Below are 16,574 nucleotides of genomic sequence, written 5' to 3'. Positions count from 1 at the left end.
TCGTGTTGTGTGAACTCTCTGAGTGTGGGTTATGCGAGGGTTAAACAACCCTCACATAACCCTAAAACAGACCGTGGGCAATGCGAGGGTTATTTAATCCTCAGTTGCGTCTCACATGACATGACAACCGCCAAGCAGGGGTTGCAGATTCAAAAATGGCAGCTGCACGCAGCCTGCATACACCACAGCCTCACCGTGGGTTAAATAACCTACGGCAGGCTCTCATGTCATGCGAAGAGCCTCTCTGACTCCTGCAAGAGATGCACCACTCAGAAAAGATGGCGGGAGTGGGAGAATCAAGCGTCTCTTGGGCAGTTTTAACAGATGGCAAGACGGTGGCGTTTGAACACGTACCACACACCGTCGTTCAGGCCACTGCTGCTCCCGTCACAAGCTCCAAGCCAAAAAGAAGGCCCAGTCTTCCAGATGTAGTCCCAGTCCAGTGTGCAGCCAGTACAGTGCAGAGTGACTAGAGGGCAGCACAGGGAGACCCAGGTTCAAATCCTTGTTCAGCCACAAAAGTTACTGGCTGACCTTGGCCTGTCAGCCTAACCTTCCGCACAAGGTTGTTGTGAGGATTACAAAAAAATATGTCTGGTCTAATTACTGCACCACAAAGAAAACCATATGGAAAGAGATTTATAGTGAATGGAAAGCAGTAGCGCCTTCAAGTGAAAAGGACCGGAGCCCTTTCACTATTCTCCTTTACTTCCAAAACCCACAGCTGCCTGGGAGATTATGGGAGTTGTAGTCCAACACATCTGGAGGGTACCAGGCTGGGGAAGGCATATCCCATCTTCCCCCTGCTAAGAGCTATCCGTGCCACGGTCCGTTGCTTTTTCAAATGAGCACATCCCGTCTCCCCACAGGAACAACACATGCCAACCAGAACAGGTGAAATTCAATCGTCTTTTATTTATGAACAAACCCTATTCTATTGTGATGGCAGCTGGTCCCTGGGACCGGCCCCAGGGTCTGAGGAGAGGGGAGGGCACAGTATTCTCCGAAGAGCCAAAATGGCCTAGCTAGGTGGCGCTGGATCGAGGAAAGGGAAATCTGAGGAGGGGAGAGGCATGAAGGCCTCGTAGCAGGAACCTGCTTGTACCAAATGAGGGCCAAAACAGGAAGCAAATTCGACAAGACGCAGTGAAGGGCACGACAGTAACAAACGTCAGGGACATCATGGAGGAACATCTGGATCCAATGGCCTCCCTCCAGTCAGATTTCTGTTCTGTGATGACTCCCTTTTGCACAAGGTCTTGAACAAATCCTCCATCTGGGTGACAGCCTTGAGGGAAATCCTGTCAGAAAATAACATTGCTGATGCCTGCAGGAATAGGTCTTTGAGTGCCACCGTTCATATCAGTATGAGAACCAGATATTTCACCCTTCAAAGGTGTTCTCACAGTAGAACAATAGTGTCCGCCATCTTAAGGTCCCTTCCATGGATTAGGCCTTGGGAACTTGTAGGTGGCAGCAGCCATCTTGAACACCGCTCCAATCCACTGCTGACTGTGGCCACACTGGGAGCAAGGTCAAGGGGTCAAGGCACAGAGACCTAACGCATGACATGTAGGGGAGAAGGGTGGGGCAGATAACTCCAACAGCAGGGGCCTCCTCTCCTCAGACCCATAGAAAGTGCTGGTAGCGAAGTAACCGAAAGAACTCGAAGCGCAAGAAATGTGCAAAGAATCAGAAAGCGCAAGTGCGAGTGCCCATAAAGAAAAGAGGCCTCCGGCTGGCCCAGCACCATGGCAGCGGAGGGCCCCAAGCTTCGCAGTACGTGAGCAGGCAGCCATGCCGCTTTCCCATCATGCATTGTGGCAGGGGCAACTCTCACTCACCAAAAGGTGAACGAACGTGTTTAAAAGAGCAAGGTGCCTGCCAGAGAACGAACCGCCCTTTCCCTTAGAAACACAAGAGCGTCTGTCCCTGGGCGGCTGGGTCGGATACAGAGCTCTGTTAGTAAAAATAGCATGCTTTGTTAAGGAAAACGGCCGTGCAGAGGTGGGGAGGGGCTGCTTGGCTCCAGCGCAACTCTTCTCAGGGGCTGCTGATGTCTCTGCTGAGTCACTCTCCCTCTCCTCCGTTCCTTGTCGAAGCCTCATCCCTGCAACAATGTTAATGGACATGGCATTAGATCACCATCACCACCGCTGCATAACGATACTGTGAGATTAGGCCTGCGGACTCTTTCTGGCCTGAAGGGAGTTCTGCAGGGCCAGTGCCAGGGGTCGTCGTCACTGGGCACCTTCCAAGGCCCATGTCTCATTGAGGTGGCCGCTGCCAACCCCTAGAGCCCCCTGGCCCTCTTGATCTCCCTGTGTGAGACTGGTGAACTATTCATACTCCATCCACTAGCCTGTTTCTCTTACCTCAACAGGTGTGTCTGTGACTCACCTAGCCAAGAGAGAAGGCTGCGGCCATATGGATAGACCCTCACCTAGCAACAGATTTATACAAAACTCTGGGTTTGTATATATCTAACGGATTGAAGTCAGGACAGGGGAGCTATCCAGTCCTCTAGTTTCAGTAGATGATATTGTGGCTTCAGAACAAGATGCTAGAAGCCTATCCCCATACTTTCAGATTCTGACATTTTTGCCTTTGAGGCAAGCTTTCACTGAGCTACACTTTCAGACAATGGCCCCTGCCTATTTAGATGGAAGGTATGCTAACTTGCCGATTATACAGTGATTAGGTATTTGTGGAGCCCTACAAATAGAGAATATTGTTCATTACATGTTGTTTCGTGAGTTGCATTCATCTCCAAGAAAGGAATTTATTGCTACGCTGTTAAAAACAATGTCTGGAAGAACATTATATGAGAAAATACTAGTACTGTTATCTGATCATGATCCTTATGTTACTAAACGGGTGGTCTCGTCTGCAATCACAGTTAAGTTTTTACATTCTATTTCCGTTAATTGTAAAGGTGATGACCTATCTCTCTCAGTTATTTTTTGTAATAACTTATAGTTTACACAAATAAACTTCTTCAGCAGATTTATACATCCCAGCTGAGTGGTTTGGGCTTCAAGAATTATCAGAATTTATGGGTGGTGGTCCCTGAAGCACCCCTCAAGCCAGATAACACAAAGTGGTACCGCAAGATATATATTTATTGCTCAAACAGTATTCAAGAATAACAGAACTTTGCAGTGACGAAACAAGCAAAACACATCACGATACAATATAATTGGGATGATTCGAAGCAGACTAGAAAGAGTTGCTGGCATATTTCTTGTTAAAATCAAAGTTCTACTCCTCTCAACCAACAGAACAGTCATCAGTGAGATCCTATATTTACCTATCTGGCAGGCTGGCAGAGCTTCAGTAATCATGTTTGTTAGGCTTTTTGTTCTCCCAAGATCTCTCTGCTCAACAAGTCAACATCTTGCTATTTATGACATTCTACCCAACAGTAGCTCTTGTTCCTTATCTTAAATATACATCTATGCAGCTTACCTTAACCTCAGACCCGGTCACAGCTTCTGCCCATAACTTCAGGAGTTCTGCCCATAACTCCCTAACACAGCCAGGCTTACAGCTAACTTCAGAAGCACCCTCGTGAAGGTAAACCTTCTTGTGAGATAAGGGGCTTTTTACTTCCAAGAACTAACCAACTCACCTGCAGCAAGTTCCCTTGTCCCAGTTGCAAGAACACATTTTGCACTTAAAACTAGTTCACAGTGGCAAGAAGGAGACACACCCCACCCCGCAAAGGGCATCTTGCCCCAAACTCTCCTAAAACCTGTAACTGCCATTGGGTTTAACGGTGTGGCGGAAAAAGCCTCAGCAGATACGGTTCTACTGACACTGTACCATAGTCCACAGAGAAGCTGCATCTGCCCAATCCTTCCCTGTGTTGTAGTTGTTAAATGCACATCAACACCTCTCTGTAAATCAGTTGGCAGCCTACGCAGGAACAGAACTTTGCCCATGGTGGACATCGCTCGGTCTCCCCTGCTATTTAATTTAAAAGGGGAACTAATAATCAAATTTATTTATATTTTATTTAAATTAATTAATTACATTTATATCCTACCTTTTTTCCTCCTGCAAGGAACCCAAGGCTGCTTCCATGATCCTCCTCATTTTATCCTCACAACAACCCTGTGAGTGAGGTTAGGCTGAGAGTCAGTGCCTGGCCCAAAGTCACCCACTGACCTTCATGGCCGAGTGGGTACTAGAACCCAGATCTCCCGGGTCCCAGTCCAACACACTAACCACTACACCACACTGGCTCTCACCACATGAATGCTAATTAACCCTTTTCTTCATCTGTTTGTCAAAGTCATTGTCAATACAAACTGGGGTGTGTGCTTGTGGGGGGAGCGAGGGATTAAATGCAATCTCAAACCACTAAAGATGTTTTTCTGTATGTAAAGCAGGGTTGCACGTGCTGATTTTCGACAGTCAGGAGAACCAGATTTTGGGTTCTTTGGGTATGGAGATTATATCTGTCTCTTAAACCAGGCCGTCAGCAGTCACTAGCGGTCACTATGTTTTGTCACCTATATGGTGCCACCTCTTTCTCAACTCAACCCCTCCTCTAAACACCCCCGCTATCAAAGCCCTCTTCTAAACAAACACGCCCCCCCATCAGGACCGTCCTCAAAACACACGTTCCATCAGAACCCTCCTCAAAACACACATTCCAGCAGAACATTCCTCAAAACACACACCCCATCAGGACCCTCCTCAAAACACATCTGTCCCATTAAGCATCTGGCTTAACCCCTTATAGGGTTTGCCTGGCACAGACCCTGTAATCTTTTCTGCACCAGTCAAACGTATACTTATTTTCCTGGGCATCTGGATAGGAATTATACCCCAATTCTTGTGGGCTGCTTTTGTGGTGTTCATTCTAGGCTGTGATAGGAGGCGTGGTGGGTGATGGGAATTTGTGTATCGTGGCTGAACATTTTTCATACTGTATTGCTTTTAGATCATGTGTTTATAGTGTTCATTGTTATTTGTGTTATTGTGCTGATTACAGTTCATATTGATTTTGGGGTTTTTCTGTTATATTTATTATGCATTTCTGTGTTTGTGTCTGTAAGTCGCTTTGCAACCGCTTTCTGTGGTGGAAAGCGATGTATACATTTAAATAATCCTAATAATCATCCCCAATTGCATGAGCCTTAAATACGTGTCATTGCATGTGCTGACATTATCTACCTACCTACCTACCTACCTACCTACCACATATCTCTACTGCCCAGTAGCCAAAACTCTCTGGGCAGGTTCACAACAATGGAGGGAGCAATCCTATGGCCGCTAGTCAGTGGCTAGACGGCCATAGGATATCTGGTTTTCCAGGAACCGACTTCATAGCCTGCACTCTGAGGTTGGTTCCCGGAGAACCGACCTTCCCCCCTTTCCGCAGTGCCTCGCAGGCAGCACGGAACGACCCCGGGCTCCGCGCTCACAAGGGGAAGCGCGGTGCGGCTGAAAAGGGGCATTCCAGGGGGCATTCTGGGGCGGGGAGGGCAGAAATACCTGTACAACACATCCTATGCATTGTCCAGCAGCCTCCTCCCAAAATCGGCTGTCTAGCCGCAAATGCAGGGCAGGAGGAGCGCGGAGGGAACGACCCCCTCCGTGCTTCTCCTGCCCTGCATTGGATAGGCAGTCGCCTCCGAGTTCAGAGGCAGCCGCCTATCCCTATAGGATTGCACCCTGAATCTCTTAACCAGATCAAAGGGACCACAAGAACTGCAATACGTTCATTTAGAATGCTAAAAATGTTTATAAGAAGCAAAATACGATAGCGAAATCTGCAAAAAAAATTGGCTCACCAGAAGTTTAATTATAGTGCTAAAAATTATAGCCATAAAATATGACATGATGAAATACAATATAAAAATTTGCTGATATCTATCCCTTGTTCACTCTCTTGCCTCTCCCATATGTCCTCTTCCCTCTCTTGTCTCCCTGCTTCCCATCTACATTTTGAATGGAAGTCCCTTGGGGCAGGGGCCTATCTTTTGCTTATGCTGTACTCTGCAGTGCACCATGCACAATGATGGGATGAGGATGATAACAACAACAACAATACCTGTCAACCAGGAATCCCTGCGCCCACCGACGGCCCTGCATGGGCTATTCAGCTACCTGCACCCCTGTACAGTTTTCCTTGCTTTCCGACGCGATGGCCAAGTATTCGGAGCTGTTGAGACACAGAGAGAAGGGGGACTGTGAGGGCTCTGTCCAGCTTCCCCAGCTCCCCATTGCCTAACCAGGCCGGCATCAGCACATGGCACGCTCCACTGCCCTAGCATGGCCCATTCCTGATGATACCTGCTCTGAAGATAACTTCAAAATAATGTCTCCAATGAGCACCCAGCGGCTGGGTCTGGGAGCTATCGCCATTTTAATTTCCCACAATGCCCCAAAGTGCCAGTGCCTCAGTGGCATTCTGGGTAATTCAAATTTCAGGCTCCCACACCCAGCTGCCTGGTGGGCATCAAAGCAAGGTTGCTCCCACCTGCCACTGCTGCTGAGTAAACAGCCAATGACCTAGATGGGGGCCTAACAGAGGGCACTTTGCTGAGAGCCCCATCTCCAAACCTGGAGTTGCCCACCATTTCAATAACCCATAATGCCCGTAATATAGCACTGCTCTCGAGCAGCCTTCCCCAACTTGCTGCCCTCCAGATGGTTTGGACTTCAGCTCCCACTATTCCTGACCTTTGGATAGGCTGTCTGGGGCTGATGGGAGCTGAAGTCCAAAACATCTGCAAGGTATCAGGTTTAGCAATTTATTTAACTGAAGTCCTAAAACATTTCGAAAATAAGTATTTTTTCATAAAAATTATTTCTATTAAAATATTTCTAGCTGCCCTATATCAATAGATCTGAAGGCAGGAAACTATCAATAAAAACAATTCCCCCCCCCCCCGCCCCAATCCACAATCCCATTTATAAAAGTGGCAAGGGTTTAGGGCACTGGGGAAGATTAAAATGGTAGGCAGCTCATAGCCACTCCGCACACACTGCAGAGTTGCTCACACTTAGGGATGCTGGAGAAATCCATTTGGGTGGTGGAGCTCGACAAAGTTTTGCCGGTTCAGTCCCCCAGACTTTGGTCCATTTTCTGCTAACTGGCCTGACTTGGTCTCCAGCGAGTCGGGCCAGTTAGCAGATTTTCCATTTGTGCAAATTACGGCTGAATTTTGTGCAAATTTGCATAATTTGCGCAATGCAAAATACAGCCGCAATTTGCGCAAATCTCTATTCGTGCAAATTGCGGCCAACACACATACACACAAATATGCAAAAAATCCCTGGAGTTTGGGGAAAACTTGCGGCTCAGCTCACAAATACAAGCCAAGTTGGGCGCCTTGTATAACGCCATCAAACCTTCAAAGGGCCAGATTTCCAGGCAATGGATATCCCTTCTCACACTACCACATAATCCCACTTGAAGGGGGGGTCCACTAACGTAGGAGGTAGCCCAACAGAGGACACTTTGGTAAGGGGGGGGTCTCAAACCTGCAGCCATCACTGACCCCTCCCCCTTCCTCAGTGCTCCTTTTCCTGGCTTCTGCCTCCCAAAGTGCACCCCCAGTGACCCCACTCCTGTCCCAACCCACACTTCTTACGCATTCTCTTGAGCAGCTGCCTCCGTCGCCGCGGCAATCTTCTTGTAGCAGTAGATCATCTCAGCCACCAGCCAGATGGTCAGGACAACAATGAGAACATACATCATGATCTCAGAGACGATGGACGCCATGTCCCGGTTAGCTGTGAAAGGGAGGACGTGGATGAGGATGTGCAAAACACACGCGCGCGTACGTGGACCCACACTGCTAGCTGTATTTGCTCAGGCCCATTGTTTGCTAGGGAGGCACCAGATTTTGAATTGTGTTCTATCATGCAAATATGGCCTGGCTGATGTTAGAGGGCAACAGACATTGAATGGGCTCCCAGCTGCAGCAAGGCACTTTGCGTCCCACGTGTCTGTAATATTCCTTGAGCCCCTGGGCTCTGGAAGGAGCTGCTAAGAGACATATGTGTTTATTTTAAGGGGCAGGACCAGGAAATCATAATGTTTTGGGGAGTTCCAGGTTGCTGATAGTGCTTTGGGGATTAGCGCACTGCACGGTCCTCCTGGGCGGTTGTTTCTGCGCCCTGCCAAGGTCTGCTCAACCACTACTTTGGAAATGCATTATTACTCATTCTGCAAAGCTTACTACAAACTTATTTATTTCTACTACTTTTATACTGCTTAGTATCCCCAAATCTCTAAGCAGTTCACAATACAGATATAAAACAGCAACAAACCATTATAAAAACAATGTAGGAACAATATAAAATAATAAAAAGACATACATACATTACAGTAGAGAATGTGATAAAACAGAACAGTGTTCAAAGTGATAAAGACATTATTCGCCCATTGCTCTCTCCTCCAAAGGATATTTATCCTGAAAAGGATTTTCACAGCTTGGGAATGAAGCAACAAGAGCTGCCAACCTCTTTGCTGGCTTGTTCCTGTGCTTTTAACAGCCGCCCAAGCAAGCGAATGTCTCCCCACCGCTGGCATAACAACAAGCAGTGGGAAAACTTTTCAGGAACAATTGCTCCAAGCAGATAGCTGGACAATTTGGCACTGGTCGGGGGGCGAGGGGGGAGGCTCATGAATTGACGGGCAGCGCTTGATTTCTCATCGCTTCGAGATTACCTGGATGTTATTGAGACACAGCACAACTCTGTCTAACTCAGTATTGTCAATGCCAGGAGTGGGGAACCTGCAGCCCGAGGGCCACAGGTAGACTGTGGCTGAGTTTCAGGTGTGCCCCAGCCCATTTCATAAAACCCACCCACTTTGATTCTGGCTCCACCCACACTGGTTTTGGCCCCACCCACCCCTGCTCTCACCACACCCACATTTTACTCTGGACCAGTGGAGGCCAGTGGCACTGATGTCAGTGGAGCAGTGAATCTGCTCTGGGTTTCAGCCAGAACCAGTGAGAACTCTCAGAGATGCTCTGTACCTTGAATAGCTCCCTTAGAGTGCTGAATGGTTCTGACTGAAACCCAGAGTGGATTCACCATTCCACTGACATGACTGCAACAGGAAAAGCTTCCCCACCCCTGATCTGCACCACTTAGCACTCCAGGTTTTAGGCAGCAGCCTTTCGCAGCCCTACCTAGAGGCCCCAGGGATTGAACTTGGGATCTTTTACATCAGGGATGTTGAACCTCTTTCAGCCTGAGGGCAAAATTCCATTTCAGAGAAGCTCTCATCGACCACATTCTAGTGGTGGGTGGGGCAAAAGGAATATCTGGGTAAAATATACCCATATATTTTAGCTTAAAGCTCCTACTGTCAATAACTAAGCCTTAGGAGAGCATTACAACCACCGAGGGGCTGCACCGAGGGGGCTGCACAGAAGCCAGGAAACCCCCAAACAGATGTTGGATTGGGACCCCAGGAGGATGGGATATGGCCCCCAGGCCTGAGACTGTGCACCTGAAAGCATGTGCTCTGCCTGTGACTTGCAGCTCTTCCCCTGCACAAGAGCAGGCTTTGCAATCTGCACGGCTGACATACATTCTGATTAGTGGGAGATTCAGGACAGAGAAAAGGCAGGGCTTAATTGTTGTGAACTGCCCAGAGAGCTTCAGCTATGGGGCGGTATAGAAATGTAATAAATAAATCACTAAGTCCTTCTTCACACAGTGCATCGTTAAACTATGGAATTTGCTACGACGAGACATAGCAATGGCCGCCAGTTTGGGTGGCTTTAAAATGGGACTGGACAAATTCATGGGGGAGAAGACTATCAGTGGGTACTAGTCCTGATGACAATATGCTACCTCCAGTATCAGAGGCAGTATGCCTATGCATGCCAGTTGCTGGGGAACATGGGCGGGAGGGTGCTGCTGCATTCATATCTTGCTTGTACGTCTCCTGTCAACAGCTGGTTGGCCACCGTGTGAACAGAAAGCTGGACAAGATGGACCCTTGGTCTGATCCAGCAGGGCTCTTCTTATGTTCTTATTCTAGGAGGTCAAATGCTGGTGCTGACATAAGGCTTGCCTCTCCCTCCAAAGTGAGTCGCCTGGCTTTGTGTTCTTTTAAGCACTGCACAGGCAATTTACCTGTCGATCTCTTGCCTTTCATTGTTTGTTAAGAAACATTTCTTAAAAACAGTTGCGAACAGCCCCAGTCGCAAAACAGTTGCGGGGAGATGTCTCAGATACATCACTGGTACTCAAGCTGGAAAAAGCCACAGCTTCTGTTTGTGTGTGTGTATGTGTGTGTACACATATAAATATATTTTTAGATATATTACTTAAAAGATACAAATGGTTTGCTTTTGTTTTTATTGTTTTTATCTTTTTCTTAAATTTCTTTTTCTTTTTATTACTATTTTTATCATCATCATAATGGGATTATGATTATTACTATTCTTTGCTGGTTAAACCTTTAATGTTTATTAATACGCGTTAAATGAATGGTAATATATGGCCAATGGAAATGGATTGTTTGCCCCCGTTCCTTTGCTGTAAGACTGAGGTTTTGACACTGAAAGATAAGGCTCACCGTTTATGGTGCAGCGGATTCAAGATTTAATAATACCTGCAATGTTTGGAAGAGTGCTGTATTGGTATAATCTGCAATTGGATTTATATTTGGATATTTGGTTTGCTTTTATTGAAGTTTAGATATAATCTTTTTTTTTCTTTTTTTCTTCTTTTGCTATCCTCCCTTTTTCTTCCTCAGAATACTGTAATGTTGGAAACTGAAGATTTGATTATGTTGTTGGTATTGTTTATTTCATTTATAAAAATAAAAGAAAAAAGAAGCCACAGCTTTTATTGCAAAGTTGTAGGACGGTTTTGTATTTCTTCCTGGAGCTCAGCCCTGGAGAGGAAAATGTCCACTTGGATGGCACGTGTTGAAGCTGCCTCCAAACCAGCTCTGCGAATGTTATTTCTGTCTTCACCTGAGGGAGGCGGTGAGCATGTGAAAAATGCACAAGCTTCCTCGAGATTGAGAGGGCAGGGTGCTAAGGCTGCAAACCTATTCCCACTTACCTTGGAGTAAACCCCATTGAAACTGAATGGGACTTACTTCTGAGCAGACATGTATAGAATTTCGGTGTACACTGTGCCTTTTTGAGGAATTAGAAGGACGTGTAAGACAAGTTAAGAGTTTTAAGAAAGAAAAGCTCCATGCATCGGTTATTAGGGTTAGCTTTCATATTGTATTGTTCATTTCCTATTATGCTAACACAACAGAACCAAAGTAGCCTCCAGAGATAAACGTGTGCCCTAAATTGTCATCCCCACCAGGTATAATCGACTGCCACTGATAAATCAACTAAAGCTTTAGTTGATTAATCTGTTCCTTGGACAGATTCACGCTTGTAGTCCTCCGCAAATAACACCAACTTGTGGGCTTCTCCGAGGCATCCTGTTGGCCACTGTGGAAAACAGGATGCTGGAGAAACAGGATGTTGGCCTGATCCAGCAGGGCTCTTCTGATGTTTTAAGTTCATCACTGCTCTGCAAGCTGATGAGACTCCCCCAGCATCCTCATCCCAGCTCTTTCCTCCCCACTTCCTTTGCTCCAGCCTTGCCCTTACCTTTGTCGACCACATCAACGTGGATGGTCTTGTTGACCATGATGTTGTGATAGAACTCATTTGCAAAATGAAGCGTGCGGTTGACGCTACAGATGTAGTCGCCCGCGTGTTCATAGGTCACATTAGTAATGAAGATGGAAACGTCCTGCAAGTCCGCGATGGTCTTGGTGCCGTTCCACACCACCAGGTCTTCGAAGCGAGAGTCCATCACGTTGAGTTTCTCCTCTGCATCATAACGAAGGATCTGGAGGAAAGGTGGAGGGTGTCAGGATTGGGCCCAGGGTTCCTGGTTTGGTTGCTGACTCTGACTCAGATTCGGAGGCGGAGCTAGAAGAAGCCTAACAGAGACAGGGAGCAGGGAAGGAAATTCCCCAAGATTCTCCAGGAGTCAGCAAAGAACCTTCCCAGGGGCTTATCGAGCAGGAGGGCCAAGCACAGAGACTGTCCTCCCCGCTCCTCATGGGAAACCCAGCCTGAGGGGGAGGGAGCACCGAAAGTGACAGATGCCAGAGCCCGCCACTGAGTTAAGCGGGCGGAGCTGACAGGAGGTGGGAGGTGTTCTTCCAGATAGGCTGCCTGTCAGCAGTTGGGTTGGGAGGATCCCTCCTGAAGGGAGCAGCCCAGGAAAAAACTGTCGAGCATGGTGGGAAACGTGCCCATTAGTTGAAAGGCAACTGCCCTGCTTTCGGTACCATCCTTAACAAAGGCCCTATTTAGCTAATTAGGCCCAGAGGACGGTTCCCAACCTTTGTAGTCACTACTGGTGTAAAGAAGTGCTATTAACTGAATAAAAGAGTTTGTGGACTGCACAAGTCTCTGTTGCCTCACTACTCAGTGGGAGTGCTTGGAATCCTTGACAGAGAGGGCAACATAAGACACAGGAGAAACAAGCTTTTCTAAAAAGTTTTGAAAGAAGCTTTGTAAAGTTTGATTAGCCAAGGTGATCCTATAAGAGGGAAAGGGGAGGCCACCATCTCAGGTAGCAGATCTGAGGTGCGATTTGGGGCAGAGTGGGAGACAGCTCCATGGGGATCAAGCCCAAGTTGCTTTGAAAAGAACAACGGCTATGCCCATGTTAACACAGAGAGGGAGCAGATCCGGTCTATGAGCCATTCAGGGGCCATCCTTGCACATCAGTCATTTTGTAGGTCAGGACCCAAAAATGGGCCACATGCTGACCTTACAGGCATCGTACAAGTGCCACCCTCACCACTTCCTTTGTTGTCGCTCTTTGCTTAGCTTAAAAAACCCAATAACAACAGAAAGAGAGCAAGAGAAGCATCAGATGCAGAGGAGAACCAGGGCTCTAACAAAGCATGTAGCAGAGGTGATTTCAGGAGGTGCATCTTTTCTCTGCCTCGGCATGAAAAGCTGCACCAGCTGGAATTCCCTCTTCTACACTACTGTTAAAAGCACAGGGGCTCTGCTGTCCTCCTTTGCATCTGGGTCCATCCTTGGGACAAAAGAAGGAAAATGGACATAGGCAGTGGAGGCTGGTGGCTCCAAATTTGGTGGGGGGTGCATTAATTCTGAGTTTCAGTCAGAACCAGCCAGAACTTCAAAGGAGCTATCCAAGGTGCTGAAAATTACCCCTAAAATAGGTTTATCACTCCTTTACAATTCTGGCTGGTTCTGACTGAAACCTGGAATGGATTCACGGAGCCACCAGCCTCCACTGGACATAGACACACAGCAGTGTTCACAGTGTAATCCTGTCCATCTCTGCTCAGAAGTAAGTCCTATTGAGTTCAATGGGGCTTACCCGCAGGTAAATAGGTATAGGACTGCAGCCTTAAACTAGGTCCCAGGTTGCAGGTGGATTCTTGGTGTGATCAGATTAAAGGCTATTGCTCTAGAATAGGAGCGGGGAATGTTTTTTTCTGTTAATGTCTGCATTTCCTCAGGGGTAATCTGTCAGGGCCTGCATGCCAGCAGTGGGTAGGACCCGAGCCAAAGTAACATCCAAGATCTTACGCTCAGCTTAGATCAGGTGCATCATTGCAGAATCTGGAAAAATAAGACATGGATATAAACAGATGCCTTAGGACAGCCTAGCTGGACATAGATGGCTGGGGGATTCTGGGAGTCACAGTCCAACACATCTGGAAGGCACCAGGTTGGGGAAGGCTACCTTAGGATACAGCCATCAAAATATGAGCATAGGATCACAAAATCAAAAGTTGGAAAGGACCCACTGCTGACATTGGAAATCCACGGTTATAGCATCCCTGCTAGGTGACCTCCAGCCTCTGCTTAAAAACCTTTAGGGTGCAATCCTATGCATGGTTAGGCAGAAAAATGGCCTACAACTCTATGGTGGCTGGGGCATGCTGGGAGTTGTAGGCCTTTTTTCTGTCTAAACAAGCATAGGATTGCACTTTAACAAATGAGCATCCACCACCTTCCAAAGCACTTTATGAAATTCAAATAAGAGGGCAATCCTATGCCCCTTAGACAGTGTCTGGGGGACACAGGATATTTCGGTTTCCTGGCTCTCAGCTCGGAGCCAGGAAACCGCGCCCCTCGCCTTGTAGCCAGTGCAGAGAGAACCACGCTGGCTGCTGCTATGGGCTCGCAAACACGAGCGCATAGGGGGTGACAGGGAGCGTTCCCAGGGATAGGGGGACTGGGGAAGGGGGGCTATGAGGTATCTCCAGCCTTCCCCAGCCTCCTTTCCTCCCCCTTCCCAAAAGCCTCCGCTAGATGGGCAAAATCACCTGTCTAACTAAAATGCAGAGCGTGACACACCTCGTACCTCCTGCTCTGCATTAGATACTCATGAGCCTCCAAGTTTGGAGGCCTACAAGTACCCAGGGTGGGTCCAATAGGATTGCGCCCTAAATTGCAGTGTGGTCTCTAATTAAACTGGAGCTTAATCCAGACACCACAGAGGTTCTGTGGGTTGGATGAATGGCCAACCCAGGAATAGGTGTCTAGCCTGTTCTGGATGGGATCACATGCCCTCTTAATTTATATTATGTTATTTATTACAAGTATTTTTAACTCACCCATCAACCTTTGATACCAGGGGTGGTAAAAAAATAAAATACTACAATAAAAATGTAAAACATTACAAGAGAAACAGGCCAGAACCATAAGCTCGAACTAGAGTGGCCTGTCGCGGGGAAATCCGGCCCTATTTGGGCCTGATGGATTTCCACAAGAGACCCGGCTTGGCTTTCATTTGCGAGCTGAGCAGCGGGTCAGTTCCTGAAGCTCGGGAACTTTGCCAGCTTTTTAAAAAAGTGTGAGTCATGATTTGCACACAATCATGGCTATACATATTTGCGGAAATCACAATTGCGGACCTGAATAGCACAATTTGCACTATTTATATAAATATTTACAGCCGCGGTTTTTCACATATCATGATTTGTACAAATTTTTAAAAACCCGAAAAACTGCAAGCTGGCCCAACAGATCACACGACAAGTCGGGCCAGTTTGCGGATGAGCGAGACAGAGTCAGGGGCCAAGCTGGCGAAAATTCACCAAGCTCTACCCCTCCCCCACAATGGATTCCTCAGACATCCCTAGCTCAAACTAATACTTCAAAATGCCTGGGTGGGGATTACATTTTAACCTGGTGCCGAAATGTAATAGCGGCATTTTAACCTGGTGCTGATATGTAATAGTGTCAGTGCCTGTGGAGCATCAATGGGAAGGGCATTCCAATGGAGGGGTGCCACCACAGAGAGGACTCTCTGCCTAGTTCCTACTAGGGATGTACAGACTGTGTAAAATCCACCCCGTCTGTGTTTTGCTGATTGTCAGGTGACTTTTGTTCCATCATCCGCTCACAGACGGATGCGAATATTTTTTTTTCGTCATGTGGAAAAGTATGGAAATAATTACCTAAGCATTTACACAAGTATTTACATAATTTACCCCAGTATGTAACATTTAGTGCATTGTTCCCTATTCCATTCTACGTTTCCTCAGCAGAAACTTACGTATTTTTCTATGGATTTATATGCGTAAATTTCACGAAAGTAAAAAAAAATAGCCAAAAGTCCATGGACTCCGCAGGGCCTGAGGGGGTTGCTCCACAGCGAATTCCGCAGGTTGGATTCTTAGAAATCCAAGCTCATTTTAATCCATCTCGAATTTCTCCAGCATCCCTAGTTCCTACACAACAAGCTTTCTCTGGCAAAGGGACCTGGAGATGAGCCCCCTCTGAAGATCTTAAGACATGGGCAGTACAGGTAGTGATGCTCCTTTAGGTATTTGGGTCCTAAGCCATTTGGGACTTTAAGCACCAGCACCTTGACCTAGGCTCAGAAAGGAATAGAAACAAGTTTGTAGTCTGGATGTGCTCCTGGATAAACAGGTGACAGCTGTGTCTACTACTGACTTTGCACTGCTCTGGTGCAACAATGGCGGCAATTCCTGGTGAAAGCAGATCTGGCCACAGTTACATGTGCTTTGGTTACTCCCAGGTTAAAGTATGGTCTGGAAGCATCTAGGTAAAGGTAAAGGTGTCCCCAACCAGTCGTGTCCGACTCTAGGGTGCGGTGCTCATCCCCGTTTCTAAGCCGAAGAGCCAGCGCTGTCCGAAGACACTTCCATGGTCATGTGGCCGGCATGACTGAACACCCAGGTGCACGGAACGCTGTTACCTTTCCCGCCGAGGCGGTACCTATTTATCTACTTGCAATTTCTTGCTTTCAAACTGCTAGGTTGGCAGGAGCTGGGACTGAAGACGGGAGCTCACTCCATCATGCGGCACTCGGGTCTCAAACTGCTGTCCTGCAGACCTTCCGGTCTGCAGTTCAGCGTCTTAACCACTAAGCCACCGCGCATCTACATAGCACTAATAACTCAGTGCTCTACCACTGTAAGCTACGCACGGAATTGCAACTGCCTTTCCACGCTCTCTGGGGATATTGCGCATTTTCTATCTGTACATTCCAGTAGGTTCCTTCCACAGTGCTCCTCTTCCATCTTTTTTAAGGTTTTCACACAGGCA

General features: G+C 47.3%; 1 protein-coding gene across 2 annotated transcripts in view; it reads right to left on the bottom strand.

Moving 5' to 3' along the window:
* Positions 1–889: 889 nt before the first annotated feature.
* SCN1B (sodium voltage-gated channel beta subunit 1) overlaps positions 890–16,574 on the bottom strand; it is a 53,457-nt gene continuing 37,772 nt past the window's right edge. Inside the window, exons 3-7 of one of the 2 annotated variants that reach the window (XR_014785114.1) lie at positions 11,607–11,850; positions 7,611–7,752; positions 6,065–6,175; positions 4,049–4,116; positions 891–2,110 (exon numbers count right to left, since the gene is read on the bottom strand). Coding sequence is in view for 1 of the 2 variants with exons in the window: in XM_084815404.1 (XP_084671530.1) it covers positions 6,109–6,175; positions 7,611–7,752; positions 11,607–11,850 (453 nt within the window). In the remaining variant the exon portion in view is untranslated. Of the gene's footprint in view, positions 2,111–4,048; positions 4,117–6,064; positions 6,176–7,610; positions 7,753–11,606; positions 11,851–16,574 lie in introns of both variants that reach the window. The other variant, XM_084815404.1, reaches the window with a different exon arrangement.

Source organism: Heloderma suspectum, chromosome 10 (assembly GCF_057233095.1).
Source record: "Heloderma suspectum isolate Gila_16-S chromosome 10, 16-S_ref, whole genome shotgun sequence".
NCBI classification, from domain to species: Eukaryota; Metazoa; Chordata; class Lepidosauria; order Squamata; family Helodermatidae; genus Heloderma; species Heloderma suspectum.
The sequence above is the reverse complement of the archived record's forward strand: the minus strand, read 5'-3'. Positions and strand labels throughout refer to the sequence as shown.